The sequence below is a fragment of the Lampetra planeri genome, unplaced genomic scaffold (genome assembly GCF_965212315.1).
Source record: "Lampetra planeri unplaced genomic scaffold, kcLamPlan1.2.h2 scaffold_1171, whole genome shotgun sequence".
NCBI lineage: Eukaryota > Metazoa > Chordata > Hyperoartia > Petromyzontiformes > Petromyzontidae > Lampetra > Lampetra planeri.
The window spans coordinates 1-17,820 of NW_027613884.1; the positions used below are offsets into that span (position 1 = coordinate 1).

The 17,820-nt window shown below is 45.4% G+C and overlaps 2 protein-coding genes across 2 annotated transcripts; both read right to left on the bottom strand.

Annotated features, from left to right (window-relative positions):
• Window positions 1–3,663: 3,663 nt before the first annotated feature.
• Window positions 3,664–9,379, bottom strand: LOC144738796 (uncharacterized). Its single transcript, XM_078621796.1, is given in 15 exon segments — window positions 3,664–3,726; window positions 3,728–3,820; window positions 3,823–4,053; window positions 4,055–4,072; window positions 4,294–4,341; window positions 4,343–4,453; window positions 4,681–4,759; window positions 5,100–5,267; window positions 6,638–6,862; window positions 6,952–7,028; window positions 7,137–7,282; window positions 7,576–7,698; window positions 8,044–8,353; window positions 9,316–9,333; window positions 9,335–9,379. Coding segments are annotated over 15 exon segments (1,755 nt in total).
• Window positions 9,380–13,248: 3,869 nt separating this feature from the next.
• Window positions 13,249–17,528, bottom strand: LOC144738793 (flotillin-1-like). Its single transcript, XM_078621795.1, is given in 15 exon segments — window positions 13,249–13,257; window positions 13,626–13,727; window positions 13,729–13,791; window positions 14,299–14,436; window positions 14,548–14,593; window positions 14,675–14,688; window positions 14,690–14,761; window positions 14,763–14,858; window positions 14,934–15,086; window positions 15,211–15,306; window positions 16,053–16,172; window positions 16,374–16,517; window positions 16,805–16,895; window positions 16,996–17,071; window positions 17,486–17,528. Coding segments are annotated over 15 exon segments (1,263 nt in total).
• Window positions 17,529–17,820: the final 292 nt, after the last annotated feature.

Here is a 17,820-nt window from a genome sequence, read left to right on the forward strand (position 1 = left end):
CCCCGTGGACAATTCAGAGCAACTCACAAGCAGGCGGCCTCGTTGCCGCAACGGGAGGTCGTCTGGTGCTCACAATCGTAGATGCAGCCTGTGGTTTCACAATGTCGATGTCCTTACGACGCTTCTTCTGAAGGAAAAAAACAAGACACCAGTGAAAACCTTCAGCTCCTTTTTCAAAGTTTTCTCTGTGTGTGCGGTCTTATTGTACAGCCGATGGAATGTGAATTTACTGTGAAACTTCCCAAGAGATCATTAGTAAAGTTCCATCCTGTTCTTAAATATAATAACCACTTATTCTCCCTCACACATACACACAATGTACGTACAACAGAATGTGTTGTGACACTGAACTTTCATTATCTACTTTTCCAGCAAACAGAAACATCCAGGTTTAAGTTCTTTCTTCATCTCAATCAGAGACGACAGACCAACATGTCGCAGGGATGTGAGAGTCACTTTAAACCCAAACAGGTTGTCTGGGGATCAGAGACACTTAAAGGTTTCAGAGGAGAAGAATAAGCTCCGGTTACCAGAGCAGGCTGAGGGTCCTGGGTGTTCTCCAGGCCGCTGCTGGCGAGGACCCGTTTGCTGGACATAACCGGCAGGCGGGACATAATCCGCTGGAAAAGTCACGAAAATACTTTAAAACACAAACTCAAACTCTCGTCGCTAGCTAGCTAGCTAGCTTCCGGGTTAATACTCATCTGAGTTGTTGTTTTATTTAAGCTAACTAGCATACTCGGGGTGAGTCGAACACATTCGTAATAATCCTGTTCAATTCCAAAGTCAAACACGAGAGACAGTGAACAATTACCAGATTTCTCACCAGTCTCCAAAAAACGTAAAAACCTCTCGGTTCAGACAACCGAGCGTTGAGAAAATGTCAAAGGCTGATTTATTGTAAAGTGAGAATTAAGGCCGATCGCATGGTTTGGGCATAGGCAGTTTGTCTTTTGACCTTTTCAACACACGAATATATTTATGTTACTCTGTGAAATTATTTACCTTCAGTGAGTCTGTTTTCCTTCGATCCGTACTATCCGCCGTTTGTGGTCGTTTGAAATTTGAAATCGGGCTGTTTTGGTTGGCGCTCCGGATGGGCTACGATGATTGGCTGAACCATTGCAAACCACGCCTTTCTTTTAGGAGTCCGTCCCCTATAATGTACGAAGTGTCCCGCACGGGCGGGAATGGGCGTTTGTGGATGATCCGCCGGTGCCAAATGTACTGTCCATGAATAAATATTTGAACATTACTCAGTTTACTCATTAATTTATGAAAAATAACCATTTCCTCAAACATCTTCGGCTTTTACCTGCGGACTTAAGCGTCCGTGTCCCCAAGCGCAGACGTTCCACATACGTTTCCTCCCGAGGCCATTTTAGAGGGACACCGCTCCGCCTCCACCGCTGCATCCTGGAGCTATGTATAAACAATGCTGAGTTGATGAGTATACCAGCGGTGTGGGAGAAAAGTCTGGCAATGTGTCCAGATTGTATTCACTTTATTGTGTACTTCTGTATGAACATTGTCTGTGAAGGTTCACTACTGTATGAACATTGTGTTTAGAACGATGAACAAATGAAACGCATCTAAAGTCAAACTGTACCGACTGCAGGATCTTTCACATCATTAGTTACAAAAACTTTGGACCAAAACGATTTGCGTCGACCTTATTCAAGTAAGAAACATTGGATCGGACGTCAGTATTTCATATTGAACGGTCCTTCGACTTTATTCACCTTTAGGGAAGAGACAGTCTGATCAGTTGAACAGGAGGTGACACTGTGTGGTCTGAAGGAGAGAAGTTTATACCTGAATCATCATCAGGAGCATCAAGATTTACAATATGAATATTGAGAATGTGTGTGAGTGTTTTTTATGAAGATACACAATGACATACAAGGAGGAGTAAATGGAGTAAATGCCAGCTGGACAGGCTGCTTCTTGTGCACAGAGGACATGGCTGCCGTGCCCCAGGTCACCTGTGTTCACTGTCACTCAACGCTCATATTCAGAACGTGAATATTTTACTCGCAGGACTTCAACTGTCCCAAACATGTTCAACCTTTAATTGCGTTTATCGTGAGCTGTGGGGCCTACTTACCCACCTGTACAACCGATAACTCACTTGGGTTCCTTTAGTTTCCATTAATGCTTTTCACAGGACCGACTTCCCTTTCATGGATGGAAAAAGTCTTTTCAATCTACTTTATGTACAGCATACTGCGATACAATAATGCCTCAGATTGATAATAATGTGGACAACATCTGCAATACAGTTACTGAAAGTAGTAATAATATGTAAGAAAAGTTGTTTTAAAAAAAGATTAATAACAGTACCTGTCATCGTTGTTAAATCACACAATCAACATTTCCCTATCGAGCATCCTGACAACGCTCAGCTGGGCTGTCTTTTCTCATCGGAGGGTAGTAAACTGCCTTTGATTAGTGACAAAAAAGAGAAAGAAAAAAGGGACGAAAACCACTCTGTTAAGAGTTTTCTCTCGGTTCCCTTCACATTCACACTCTCACTTTGCTTTCTTGTGTCCACACGTTGCTCTGTTGGTAGAAAAATACATACATACGATATATATATATATATATATATATATTAAAAAAAAGTACAATGATGACAAACATAGGCAGTGAAGTACAAGCTTCATCAAGTGCTTTCTTTAGGACCCCTCCCACCCAACCTGCTCCACTGTGGAGTCCTCACATGTAGTGCATTCTGTCTGTTGTTCAATACTTTGGACTCAGAGAAGCCAACTCTCAGGGAGTTGTGGAGGAAAGCACGATCTTCACGCTTTTCAGATTCAGTCCGTTTTAGTTCCATATCCCACAAGCACCAGATCCCTTTCTGCCTGCGGCTCCACATTTTTTCTTGGGCTCCAGCTTGGATCCAGTCCTCTGCTGTCCATCGTCACAAGGTTGTTCATCGGTCTTTTCAAACAACCAAAGCCTTCCTCAGTTCCTTTTGGGATTCTCCACATCCGTTCGATCATCGATACCTCTTCTCCTCCCTCCTTTAGTTTTGGTTTGACCTCGATAGTGGAAATGATTCAGATTAATGTGATCTGAATGCGTTCAAAAATGTCCTCTGCACCGCAGACATGCAGAAAATGTCCCTCTTTGACATCTGACTACGTGAAAGTCAGACAGCAAAGAGTACGATGAGAGAGAGAAAGGACGTCCGAGTGCATTTGTCACGATTCTCGGCATGACGCATCTCCACAAACAACAGCTTGTCCATTCACTCAGAAGATCCTAAAAACTCATTCAGGCTTAAGATCCAATGAGGTCTTGATCGCCACCTCAGCGATCTGGAGGCCAAGAGATCATGTGATCAGAGAAGCTGTGTGGGCACCAGGCGAATGTACAGAGAACCACTGTCTTGTGTTAGAAAAACAAAAATTGGGCAGGACCAGGCATTGAGAAACATATCTGTGTTACTGACTGTTGTACACAGCATTAAAGCCTCTTAAAATGAAGGAAAAAAATTCCAAATGGTGCAAAAAAAAAAATAAATCACTCTATAGTGTGTTTCTGAATCCAGTAACGGCTGCAGATGTTTTCAGTGTCAGCGTCCTCTGCTCTGTTTTTTAAGAGGAATATATATTAACATTTAAATGACCTTTATACATGGCAGTGGGTGGTAGCCTATGAGTTCATGTGTTCCACCTGGATGGCTGACGTGGACACGGTGAGGCAGAGGTCTTTGTGGGGCCACCGGCAGCTCGGACACAGTGACTGGTTTGTACTGGATCTCGCTGGCTGACACAGTCTTGTACTGATGAAGGTCAAACGGACACGGAACCACAGCGTTCCGGGGGCTGCTGATAGCTGCCGGGGGGTCCAGGGTTTCTGGCCCTGGTTGTCACTGTTGGGGTTCGCCTGGCTTTGGAGCTGAACTGCTCTGCCCGCACCACCTCCTCTCCCTCTGCCGCGGCCGCGGCCCCGGCCGCCGCCGGCGGATGTGAGGCCCTGGGCCTGCTGAGCGGCGACCGTAGCCGCCACCGTGAGCGGGTCCGGGTTGTGCTTCCGCATGTGGCTTCATTAGATACGTCTCCTGGGAGGAGAGAGAGAAGGCTTCTGTTCACTTACAAAGATTCTGTACTATGTCACCTCATAAGGCCGCACTCACAAATGTCACAAATGTGTGTCTGTGTGTGTGTAGGGAACATAAGGACTGAAAGCTTGTCTGTGACTGAGAATGCTCCATCATGGACTGAGTGTATGAGAGGTTTGTAGTCATCTACAATAATTCTTTGTTGCAGTGTGACAGCCTACCGAGGTGTACGATCGGTTGCAGAGGCCGCAGGAGAACAACTTGGCGTGGTTTGACAGTGTGTGTGGACAGGTGCACCTCCAGGCTGGCGGCATCCGTGTAACCACGGTTACAGTTGTGGCACTTGAACGGCTTGTCTTTGTTGTGCTGCCGACGGTGAGACTGTGCAAAGAGGAGGAGGAGGAGAAGGTGCTGGACGTTACATTTCTGTTTGTAATATGAGCTTGACCGGTACACGTTCGCGCAATGTTTTATGGCCGACTCCAATTTGCAGATCACAGGCGCCTCACCAGCAGTTCTGTGTTATTACACCTTTTTTCTCGTAGCTTCTTTTTGTTGTTTTTCACTGTAGAATTATTTTTTATGATCATATGTATATGGACGTTTACCTGTAAATTAGACAGCTGGGTGAAAGCTTTCTCACAGCCTGGGTGGTTACACTTGTATGGCCGGTCACCGGTGTGTATCCTGAAAAATAAAATCACAGTTGCACAACAGACTGAGTTGGTTTGCAGGTGACTGTGCTTTCATGGGACTTTTTTCTACTTGCTGAAAACTCCCTGCAGACAAACAAACGAGCCCAGCAGCAGATATTAGCTCCAACCAGAGTAAGGACATGAGAAGAACAATGTAAAAGTCATGATCAACAATCGTCACTGCATTCACGACGTCTCCCTTCCTGTTGTTTGTCACTGGTACAGTTGGATTTGTCTTTTATTTTCGCATTATTTTCCTCGACACACTCATTCACACATCGACATCCATTCACACACACAGCGACCCCTCCGACCCGGTCCCGGTCCAGTACCGTGTGTGCTGCTGTAGGTGACTGAGCTGCCTGAATGTTTTCTGGCAGTAGGTGCAGCTGTAGGGCTTGGCCCCGGTGTGGATGCGGATGTGCTGCGACAGGTAGCTGGAGTTGGCAAACGACTTGGAGCAGTGGGGACACTTGTGGGGCTTGGCCTCAGTGTGGTTTCTAACACAGGACACCAGGATCGCAGAGAGAGAGACAGAGAGAAAGACAGCGAGAGAATTTTTAGGCTCCAGCATGACCAAACTTCACCAAGAACTGACGACCAAATCATGCTTTAAATGAATGAGGTCTGCCATCAGTGGCACTGCTGCTACGTCACTATGTTTGACAGTGTGCTCTTTGTGCTGTGTCTGAGTTGTGGAAACACAGAACAAAAACAAAAGCAAGCACAGTCACGCGTCTCTCTCTCTCTCTCTCTCTCGCGCTCTCTCTCTCTCTCCCCATCTGAGTGTGAATGTGTGTCTGCTGCAGGCACTGAGATGTAAACTGTGGACGGGTCACAGGCCGGCGGAGCTCATTGTCCTGTTTAGAGTGAAGGGGCCTGAAACCCACAACGGAGACTGAGCAGGGCAATAAGGGAAACCAAAAATGGCGGTGAAATAAAGGGTCAAAGGTCTTTTAAACCTAGCAACAGCATGAACGTGAGGATGAATTCATCAATCATACCAGTAAACAGTCACATTCTCTCCCGATCGACCATTTAAGATTACGTTGGAAATGAATTCCTGTTAACCCTTTAACACTGACGGTACCTCTGGTGCTACAGTCGTGCTAACATACTTTGGAGTAATTACGAGACTATTTGTGCTATGAAAAAACGTCAAATAGTTCCTGGAAGCTGTGAAGTGTCACATGGTGTGGAGAAGGAGAAAACGTCCATCGATCCCTGAAAGGTCCCTGAGAGCAGCCATTACGGTAATACCATTTGTTCTGTTGCCGGAAGCCAGCGAGTCATTACCGTAATGACAGTAACATGGCTGTTGCTAACTTTCTCCTTCTTTACACCAGGTGGGGGAACCCAGTGACACCGCTCAGCTTCCAGGAACTATTTTCTGATAGTAATTACGATACTCCAAAGTATGCTAGTGCACATGTATCTACACTGTCGGTGTTGAAGGGTTAAATTTGAAACAATCGTTTTTTTCAAAATGGAGGAGGATTTAAGTGACTGAGTGACTTTCCAGCAGGAATCTTTCTCATGAGTGTTTTTTGTACATATAACAAATATATTGACCCAATTCCACCTAATACTCATTAAAAACACGACACGTTAATATTTCGACTGCTTATCCTGACATGTGTTCTGACATGGGGATTTTACATAATAAAGCAGTATTTATAAGCTCTGCACCATCTGAGGCACCCGTCTTTCACCAACATCTACCCTTCACTCACTCACACACACACACAGAGGCAAACACAAGTTCTGTCAGAGCCGAAAACTGCATGCACATGCAAGTACACAAACACACACACAGGACACACACAACCCGCCCTGCCCCGCCTGGTCCAGTCCGGTCCGGTCCCAGTACCGTGTGTGCTGCTGGAGGTGACTGAGCTGCCTGAACGTCTTCTGGCAGTAGGTGCAGGTGTAGGGCTTGGCCCCGCTGTGGATGCGGATGTGCTGCGACAGGTAGCTGGAGTTGGCAAACGACTTGGAGCAGTGGGGACACTTGTGGGGCTTGGCCTCAGTGTGGGATTTGGCGTGGATCTGCATGTCCGACTTGCTGAAGAACGTCACTGCACACATCCGACACCTCGGCAAGGTGGAGAGAAAGGAAGACAGATGACACTCCAGGGCGGCTGAGCGGAGAACGCTCACATGCACACCAAGACGCCTCGCTACCTGTACGATTTGGGGCCCTCCTTGCTGGTGTGATCGTCCTCATCATTGGACAGGTCGTATGGGTCCGCTGAGTGGTGCTGTAACGGTAAAAGTCTATGAGCGCTACAGACAGTTAGTCCTGGCTGTGCACATATTGAAGTCATCACTCATCAGCCAGGGGACAAAGGACAGAAGACATTCCTCACCGCTCCACCAGCTGTGAGATGTGCTAATATTAACGCATCACTTCCTGGGGGGAGGATTCGGCCCATCACCTGCTTGCTCTTCCTGCCTCGCTTTCCCGGCGTCGACATGACAGCAGCGGGAGGGACGGCAATGTCTCCTTTCTTTTCTGGAATCAAGAGGAACATACAGAGGAAGGACAAAGGGTAAACCTGACAGAAGACATTTAGTCTCATGGATGCATGTAACCCTGCTGAAAATGCAATAAATGAGTGGCAGATGGAAAACAGCATTTCCTTTGAGTTAAATAGCGTTTATTTGGGTCCGTGTTTGAACTGGGCCTTCCCAGTTGTGTTATTAAAAAAACCTCTCCTGACGAATTTGAACACTGAAAGAAAAAACACAATAGGATCCATCCCAGCTGACATGATGACACAAATCAAAGTGAAACTTGTGTTTTACCTGCGTTAGCGGGGTGCACGGCAGACACTATCATGGTGGTGGCAGAGTGGGGCCCAGCTACAAATGACTGCGTGGAGGCAGTGGGGACCAGAGTGCCTTGAGGCGTTGTGATGACTAACCCCGCTAAGAGGAAAAAACAAACTGGCTGCTCAGACCATCAAAAACAGCACATTTTACACTAGAATTCTCTTCATAAAGTCGCTAACAAGTATCAGAGGAACTTATTTATTGACACCGCTGAAATTTTAAAGCCACCAGAAAAACTTTGTGAAAGCTAAATTCACCACAAAATACCAACGATTCATGTCAGCGATGCTCATGTGATTTCACGACTGATCGCCGACGTACTTCCACTTTAACAAAGGACCTTAGTGAGTCCGTGGTCCCTGACACGTTGATGCAGACAAACAGAAATGGAAAATGGAGCGAAGGGATGTTCGGTTTGGAGCGGAGGAACACCTCACTCACCGGCCGTCATGATACCCGTGGAGGGAACAGGCACCACAGTGACATTCTGCGAGGTGTGCGACTGGTGGAGGTGCCCCCCGCCGACTCCACCCAAGGATCCGCTCCCACCGCCGGCACCACTGCTTCCCTCCTGTTTGGGGACCACACGCAGCCCACTCCCTGCGTCCACTGAGCCGGGGATCGCGAGCACAGCTGTGGGGTAGTGAGGGGAGGAGGTGGAAGACGCAGAGGAATGAGGGAAGGACGGAGCACTGGCCTTCTCTGGACCCAGCTGCTCCTTTGACTTGCTCAGGAACATGGCGTTCTCGATCTAGATGAGGGTGAGTGGTGGGATGGGAGAGGGGGAAAGGAAAAGGACAAAGGCCGTGAGGAATGAGGGAGGATTGTGAGGGTTGGTGAACAGAGGAGGTGACACAGGTGTGTGACACACGGCAGAAGGACATAGGGGTGGGCAGATCGAGGGGGGGTGCGATGGAATGATTGATTAGATCCACGACAGAAGACAGAGGAGGAGCAGGAGGCCATGGGAGAGAGGAGACAACAAAAGCAGAGTGAGATGATCAATGTATGAGAGCGACCAACAGGACAAAGAGGGGTTGAGGAGATGACAGAGGAGAGGGACAGGAGGGGACAGGAGGGGGGCCGGAGTGAGCACTGTCCGTCAACTCATCTGTTGAACAGAAAGCTGTGTGAGGTTTAGACATCTTCAAGCGGTGTACAAGCACTGTCCGAAATTAACACCCGCCAAGGAGGGAGGTCTGACTCTGAGCTGAAAATCTGATGTTGCTTTTATTGTTTTTATTTGTACTGAAATCATCGAAAGTCTGGGATTGGGAACAAGATGTCATTAAAAAATGTTGTTCTAAAGAGAATTAAGAGGATCTGTGTAGGACAGGGTCATGACCTAAAGTCCGAGGGCGTCATGCCGTCTACACCTGACAGTCCAGCCAGCTGCTGACCTCTCTTATAGCACCATCTACTGGATCTTCCTCAAAGCAGCAGCAGGACAGACTGACGTGACTACGTCACTACTACCATACGCCTTCACTTCATGAAAAAGACGTCTGTCAGGAAATCTTTCTCATCTACTTCCCTGGGTGAGTGAGTGAGTGAGTGGGTTAATTTCGGACACCTTGTACAAGTCAACTTTCTGCTTCAAGTTGTTGCAATTAGCAGTCAAAGTGATAATTGCTTCTTTCTGTCGTTTGACATTGAACATTCCACGATACCATGTGTATTTCAAGACAATTCCAACAATAAGGTTGTCTCTACCTGTCCTTGTACAGTGGGGGACGGGAGACCAAAAGTATGATGAGTTGAAATGGGAATCGTCCATTATTTCTGTAATTAAAAAGCAGCACACTTAGAAAACACCTGTCCTCCTCCTTACTACGCCGGTCGTTTCTGTCAATTTCATGAGAAACGGAACCACATACGGTGGCGTTTCCACCATCTTAGTTTGCTTCCTTTCCATGCATCCTCTCCTCAATCAGCTGTTGATTATGTCATGAGTTGATCATCTGGATTGGATCGGAGGCAAGCTGCTCAACTTGTGGTTAGGGCGAATGTGTGTGTCAGAGGAAGTCATCTCTATTTGGGGGGATTATTTTCCAAATGTGTCACTGGTGTCTGAGTAAATTCCTCCAATCAATCACGGGACAACACATTAAAGTTAGTTTTCATTTGAAGATATCAGCCAATACATGATTGATCAATGAATTGATTTTCAGAGGAGGATTTGAAAGGAATCAGGCAAAGATGTTCGATTGCAGGACGCTTGAAAATAAAATATGATTCTACAGGAGGGCAAAGGAGACAAGAGTTGAACAAACACGGTTTATAATCTCGGATTTGCAATACGTCCACGCACTTCTTCACCAGTCTGTAGCAATGCATCTTTGACAAGTGGTAGATTTGTCTGCGACTTGTCAATACGCCTGGTGCAAGAAAATTAGCTGACCAAGTCTTAACGTTACAGCTGTGTTTATTACAGTAGTATCATTGAGGCATGTTCTCATCTGTGAAGAACGATGATATTCTCTTCATCATCAGATTTCTAATCCCGTCATTCGTGATTCCCCAGGGGAAAAAAAACGTAAACCCAAATTATATCTGATTTTTAGCTGCTGTGCAGGTTCAGATATACATTGCTCAAATCATCTAGGAAGCATGCAATGTAATAATTACATGTTAATGTAGCTGTAACAGCGTTTCAACAGAACCGATCGGGCTGTGTGGTGCAGACCCATGAAAAAACTGAACTGCAACACATGCAAAACTCCTGACATGTCTCACGTTGGTTCCAAGGGTGTGCACTGCAGCTGCTCGGCCTCAATGTATACATGATGGTGTTCACTTCAAGCGATCACCGCGATCTGTCAAGCCTTTAGGATATGACAGCTCGTCGATGCAGGGGCCCTTTATATTATAACACAAAGTCTGGTAACTCAGGGGCTCAAACTCCTAAACTGTCGTAGCTAGCAGCGGCGTAACCGCAGCTTTTTCAGCTACCTTGCAAATAATGTCCTTATTTTGGACATAAGTCATCTGCATCGGAGTGTCTGGGTGAAACGCACCAGCTTTCCCAAAGCAGCTGACAAAAGCTTAGTGTCAACTAGCTCCGAACAAACGTGGCTAACGTTAGCTTGTCGGGCGCAGAGCAGAGGAGCTAGCTAACTTGCCTCCATTAATTTTCTCCTTTTGTTCGCGGGCTTGCTAAAGCTACACGGAGGCCTGTATACTCAAATGCTTTCCTAGCTTCCCGCTTGGTAAACACAAACATCCCGGCTCCCTACGCTTCCATTCCTCACCCTCAGCTCATCACGCTGAGAGAAAATAAAAAAAGAGAAAAAAAGTCACGAATTAAAAAAAAAAAAAAAAAAAAAAAAAAAACAAGACCAGGAAAAAAAAAAAAACGTCGACGCCGTTGCCTGATGAGACGCAGCTTCATGCAGACTTCCGGCGGCCGGGACGATGTGGCTTTCAGACACTCTCACAATAACAGTTAATTAACAACCGACTAATAACTCCTGAGTTAATTACCGGTGAAACTCGACTCCCCGTCAACCCCCCGGAGCGTCCTCGGGTCGGGACAGTTGGGAAACTTTATCCAAATCCGCCCCTCAAACCCCTCGGATGGTCTTTTTTTCTTCGTTTTTTTTTCGCTCTTTTTTTCCCCCTTCAGCCCCATGTAGCGCCACAAAGTTAGCTTCAATCAACATAAATATTTCCGTCTTACACTTTCAAAATAAAATACAAAAGATACATGAAATGCAAAATTACGTTTTCTCTGGCAAGGAGGTTCTGCAAGCAATGGGCGTAGTGTTATAAAGTCATAATCCAATCACCGAGGTCTGTGGAAAGCTCCTTATTTTGTTTAACGCACCTCAAACAGTTGCTCTAAGGCCGATAATGTGATTTTAATTTGAAAGGGGCGAAGAGCTTCCTCGTTCCGCTAGCTTAGCTATCTATAGCTACCTTGACACCATTGCCAACGTCAACAGTGTCTTCCGGTGTATCAATTATCCAGTCAGTTCATTGAATGAGGTTGTGTCAACAACCAATTCCTGATCAGTTTTGAGTATTGAATTGACTGGCATTCACTGCCATGTTCAAAGCAAGTCAGATACACACCTGTCACACAAACACGCTGAAGGATCATTAGTGTTTACCTAGCTGCAGCACAGATGGAGTTGTGGTTACATGGATGACTAATTTGCATATGTGGATTTTATGAATAAATTATGAGAAGCCAATGGAGTTACAACTAAATTAGTTGGATACTACTGGGTGAGGCATTTTTGACCCAGCTGAGCTACTTCATGCAAACAAGACAAACAATTTGGTCAAAAAAATACATAAATTAAATTAAAAAACTCAGCAGAAAACAGTTTTCTCTTTTGTAATTTAATCACGAGTACATTGTATGCAGGACTGTAGAATATCTGTCTGAAAGCGTCTGAAGCAAATAATTTACCAGCAAATGACATGAGTCTAAATAAATAAATACATAAATAAATAAATAAACAAAGCAAACATTACAGACAATAGACCAAAACCCAATAGTTGGAGTTATTATAATAGTGAATTTAGGAAGCAGACAGTGCTACACTGAGGCTGTTTAAAATATATATCAAATATATATTGTTTGTGTGTATCCATACATAGTGCTACTTCAGAACATCCAGGAGCAAACGGCCATATGGACATACAAAGGAACCGCACGTCTGACGAGTCCTGACTAAGAACAATAAACAGCATTCAACGTGTGGATGCATGCAGCAGTAGTAGAGTCATCCTGCAGAGAAAAACAAATACCTTGGGGAAAAACATCACTGTGCAAAGAGCAGTCAGTTGGTGAAGGACTGAACCGACTGGACCGGACCTTTCTGGATCTGTCATAAAACCTGCTCAAATTGTTTCAGACCAACAAGTGAAATGCAAAGGACTGAAGAAAAGACGACACTGTAGAAGTAGAAATGTGACACCATGATGCACCTGGAATTATTAACATGTTAGAGACTCTGAGCAAATGAAGGTTTGGTAATAACTGGAGTTTAAATCACTTACACAAGACTGCCAGACTTGCAGTATATTAATAAATACACACCTAATCAGTCACACAAAGCTATCTGCCTTTGTTCGCCAACTGCTACATCACTGGAGCGACAAACAAAAGTCTGATACAACCTGAGCCGCCTCCTTCAAGGAACGTTCAGTCGTCTGTACATGAATTAACAGTAGCACTCTCCTGGTAAATGAAATAAGTCTCAAAATAGCTAAAAGCACAGCCAGTGGTCTGTCATTGACAGGGTCATTGACGACAGGTTTCTAATGCACGTTTGTTAAGATGCACTTACGGTTTGGCAACGAGAGACACAGGCAGTTCTAGAGGTTAACACCGACAGTCAGGAGACAAGGAGACAAATGTCACTGGTAAGACAACAGCCACACCTCAGACAGTGTTGAAAGAAAAGAAGTGTATGTGTATGTGTGGGGGGGTACCTTCCTGATTTTTAATACACTGTTTTGAATTATTATTGTGATGCAGTAGAAGTAGTTAGATGGGAGATTGTCTTCATTGGACCTTTTGTGTTTGGTATAAAAAAATTAAAGGCTTAAAACATGTATCGTTACAAAATGAGGGGAAGAAAAAAAGTGTCTAATCTGAGAGAGAACATCTCAGTGTCAGATCTTCACTTTCGTTCATAACAACTATAACCGGAGAGGCGCAGAAGCACAAAACATCAACCAAACACAGCCGAAGCAGGAAAACAGAGCGTTTGTCACAGGGCAGTGACACGGCAGTGCGATGTGCACACACACACACACACACAGATGATGTGACGTGTGAAGGCTGTGTGCGGTGGATCCACACAGCCCACTGGAGACGAGAGGAGAGGGGATCTGCCTGGTCACTGGCGAGGAGGACCCATCAGCCTGAACAGGTGTTCACCTAGAGACAGAGACACCTCTCTTAAAATAATGTTTCATCCATATCAGACATGGCCATTGACAGTGGTCAAGGCAGAAGGCCATCTACCATACACATCATTTCTGCTGCAGAGAATGCGCGTGTGTACCTGGGAGATGCTGACACCCGTCAGTTTCTCCACCGCTTCAGGGAGGCGGGTCATGATGTCCAGCACCTCTCCAGAAAGTTTGGCTGCGCCCACGTCCCCCGCCTCCACTCGATACCATGGTAACCTTGTTGGCTTCACACAGAGGCCTGCTGATCTCTTCTGCCATCTGGTGGAGATATGGTTCAAATCAGAGGCTCGAAAAGAAAAACAAACAAACATGGAGCCGTGGGACAGGGTCTCCATGGATACCACCTTATTCTGGGGAATTCGTTTGAAGATGTGTTTATACTGGTATATAAAATGAAAACATCAGAGATATGACTTATCCGGGAACCATCAGACGTGCGTGAAAATTTGGCACTTGGACATGTGACCACCTGAAAATGTCTTTCCAATCCCCCTTTGATTTGATTCAACTTGTTACAGTAAATTCCTGATTTTTTTCCCCCCAATGTGTTTCATTCTTGTCTTTTGTCCTACTTAATTTCTGTCTGGATGTATTTTTAATCTTTTTGAGGGTGGGAAAGAGATGGAAGGGAGTAAGAGATAAAGTTTGCTCCATAGAATACATATAATATAGTGTATTGTCTTGTCTGTGTCTGAAAAAATAATTTAAATAAAATACAAAATGTATTTTGTACGGTAGCAGTAGGATGAAAAAGATGTGTGTCACCAGAGGCAGTTTCTCCAGCAGCATATCCACCATGGCTCCATCCTTGTACTGCTGGAAGGCCTCCGCCTTCTTCGCCATCTGCTCTGCTTCGGCGCGACCTTTGGCCTCCACGGCGAACGCCTCAGCCTCACCTTTAATCTGACGGATCACGGAAAAAGAGCAATGAATATCATGAATTACACGACACGCGGCAGGAAACTGCAAAGTCTGTGACGTCACTGAGATCTGAACAGAAACCATCTGACTCACTCTGATGGACTCGGCTTCAGCCTCTGCCTCCATTATCAGCTTCAGACTGGACAGACAGACGGAGAGTCAGAGTCTGACAGAAGATGGTCAACCCGCCGAGAGGCTACACCAGCAGCTGACAACTCACCGCTGGGCCTCAGCCCAGTTTCTCCAGCCGGTACTTCTCGGCCTCAGCGGGCCTCTTCACCTTGGCTTCCAGCTCCTTCTCGCGGCGGGGTGATCTCCTGCTCCTGCAGCGTGATCTGCTGTGTCCGCTCCACCACCTGGATCTGCATCCTCTCTTCTTCGATGCGCTGCTTCGTCTTTGCTACCTAGAAGGAGAGATGATGACGTACACCAACATAATATGTCGAGACTTGAAACGCGCGTCTCTCCCGCTCACGTACCTGCAGCTGATAAGCCATCTCTGACTCCGCCTTCTTGGTGTTGACCTCAACGTCATAGGCCGCCTTCTTCAGCTCATAGTCCCTCTGGGCCTTTGCCATGTCAATCTCATTCTTGTACTGAGCTGAGATCTTCTCCTGCATGGCGTGGGCCTCCTGCAGGACGGAAGGACGGAAGGACGGAAGGAGGAAAAGCTCAGTGTGACACCGTGACGTGATGCTGCAGGCGCTTTGAGGCCTTCAGGTACAACATGAAGAACAGGCGCACTGGACGGCTCACCCTGATCACAGCATCTCTCTTGTTCTGAGCCTCTCCGATACGAGCATCTTTCTGGACCTGCGCTGTGCGAGCCTTCCCCAGAGAATGCAGGTAATCCTGAGAGAGAGAGAGAGAGAGAGAGAGAGAGAGAGAGAGAGAGAGAGAGAGAGAGAGACCAGTAGAAACATACTAAAAACAGAAACATACTTAATTCAATTATTACTGTTGTTTTCCAGCTGCTCAACTATTTTACTTCATGAATACATTATATCTATGTAGTATGTTTCATTTTCTTTCGTACTCTTTTTAGCTCCGCCAAGAAGATTATGTTTATGCCAGCGTTTATGTTTGTTTGTTTGTTAACTAACTAAAATAACTTAAATTAAATAACTGTTAAATCACTAAAAAAGTTGTGAACGTATTTCACTGAAAGGTTCAGTAACTGCTGCTGATGGACCAGGACCAGATGATTAGATGTTGGTGGTGTTCTAGAACCATCTGGATCCAGGAATCTGTTGAAGGATTCTTCCTCATTTTCAGCATCTGTGTCTAGAACTCCAAAATAGCAGCAGCAGACTGTCTCTGTGGACCAGTGGTTTGTGGGTCTGTCTGTTAACACAAAGGTCGGGGGTTGGAGCCCACCAAGTGTTTTACAATTGAAATAAAAAAGAAAAACTACAGGTCAGAGGTCACGATTAGTGACAAAGTCATGTTTGATGATCAGTGAATTTATTAGAGGCGATGGAGGATGATGATGATGATTGGAGGAGGTGTGACCTTTACGAGGTCTCTCTACCGAGACGCCGTGAATAACGAGTGAGGCGAACAGCGTACAGGTGTTTTTTTCTGAGACTGGTGGTCACCTGGTCGTCGTGTACGTCTTTCAGCGTGTAGCTGACCACACTGATGCCCATGTTGACCAGGTCAGACGAGGCGACTTTGAAAACCTGCTCGGAGAACTTCTTCCGGTCCTTGTAGATCTCCTGTGGGAGGAAGACAGAATAAAACCCCTGTATCCCGCCAGTCACATGACTCCTGAGCTTGATCAGAAACCTAGAATGTTTTCTAGTTCATGTTTCATGTCATCACACACAGAACATTTTAAATTAAATTAAATTAAATGAATATTTCAGTGGTGGTAGTGAGTTATTCAGTGCAGTCCGGTAAAACCCTCCAATGGTTACCTCGACAGTCAGGTGGGCAATGATGGCTCGCTGGTGGCCCTCCAGCGTCTCCAGGGCGATCTGAGCAATTTCACCCTCTGACTTCCCCATGAACATCTGACAGGCTGCGGCCAACATCTGTTTGTTCTGACCCTGGATCTTCATCTGTTACAAAACAAAATAAAACAGCAATGAAAGACACTGGCAGAGGTGTGTGGGCTACGTTGACGTATATATTTGCAGTCTCAACCCGACACACAGCAGTTTATCAGGCACTGACAGACTAAATTAGCTCACTGGCCTGAAGGTGACAGACCTGACAGGAAAAAAATGCATCGTATTGTCATGTTTGGGCGACAGCTGGAGGTCATTCCTTTCGTCGTAGTACATAGCAACTGTTGTTCATTTGTTTGCACACTGCAGTCGACTGCACTCTGTGAGACCACACTGACCTGGGCGATCCCCGTCACAGAGATGGGAACTCCATGTCGGGTATAAACTTTATCACTCTTCACATTCAGAGTCAGAGTGTTGAGGGAAATCCTGAGATGGAAAAACACAAAATCACTGTTGGAGAGGAACTTTCTAACGTTTGTATTTGTCATGAAGCCAAACTGTACGTACGTCCACCATGTTCATTTACCTCTGTATTTTCTGAATGCACGGAAAGACGAACACTCGGCCTCCCGCGATCATGAGGGGAGGAGACCGACAGAACCCTGGAACCAAAGTGAAAATCTCAGAACATTGAATTTGCCTCTATTTATGTACGCAAATTAAATACTGCCCTCTTCTCTGTATTGACTGACAAATTGTATTACTGCATCGTGACATTGCAAGTCAAATTCACAAACATAGATACAGCTTATATTTACAGCTACATCCTATTACAACACAGGATTACACACATGGCATGTTGTAATGTTTGTTTTGTAGTGAGGTTAGTTAAAAATTTAAAATAAGAAACAACAAAACACCCTGACTGATGGTTGAAGGACAGAGGGTGTGCTCACTGAGAAGGCCATCCAGACAATTGGAATTATGATATTGGGCTACACAAATAAAAGGGAACTGAATTAAAATAAATAAACAAACAAACAAACAAACAAAAAGCTGACAGGTAATCATTTTACCTGAAACCACCATAGCTTCGTTTGGACCGCAGGTGTAGAACATGTTGACTGAAAAAATATATACATATTCGAGATTAATTGAAATTCCTCAGTCAAGTCAAAGTGTATTTTATGTGGTAGAATATGTTGCGGGATTCATCAAATAATTCGTCAATATAGGGAACGTAGCGCTGCTGGACAGGGAGGGGCTGTGATGGAAAGCAGGAACCTGCCAGGGCAAATTCAATTTACAATTTACAACGTTGCGCAGTTACATCAGCAGCAAAACCCGCATGAACACGAACGAACGGATACATTAGCATAAAGAGTCAACATGCTAACTGTGTTTTACCGAT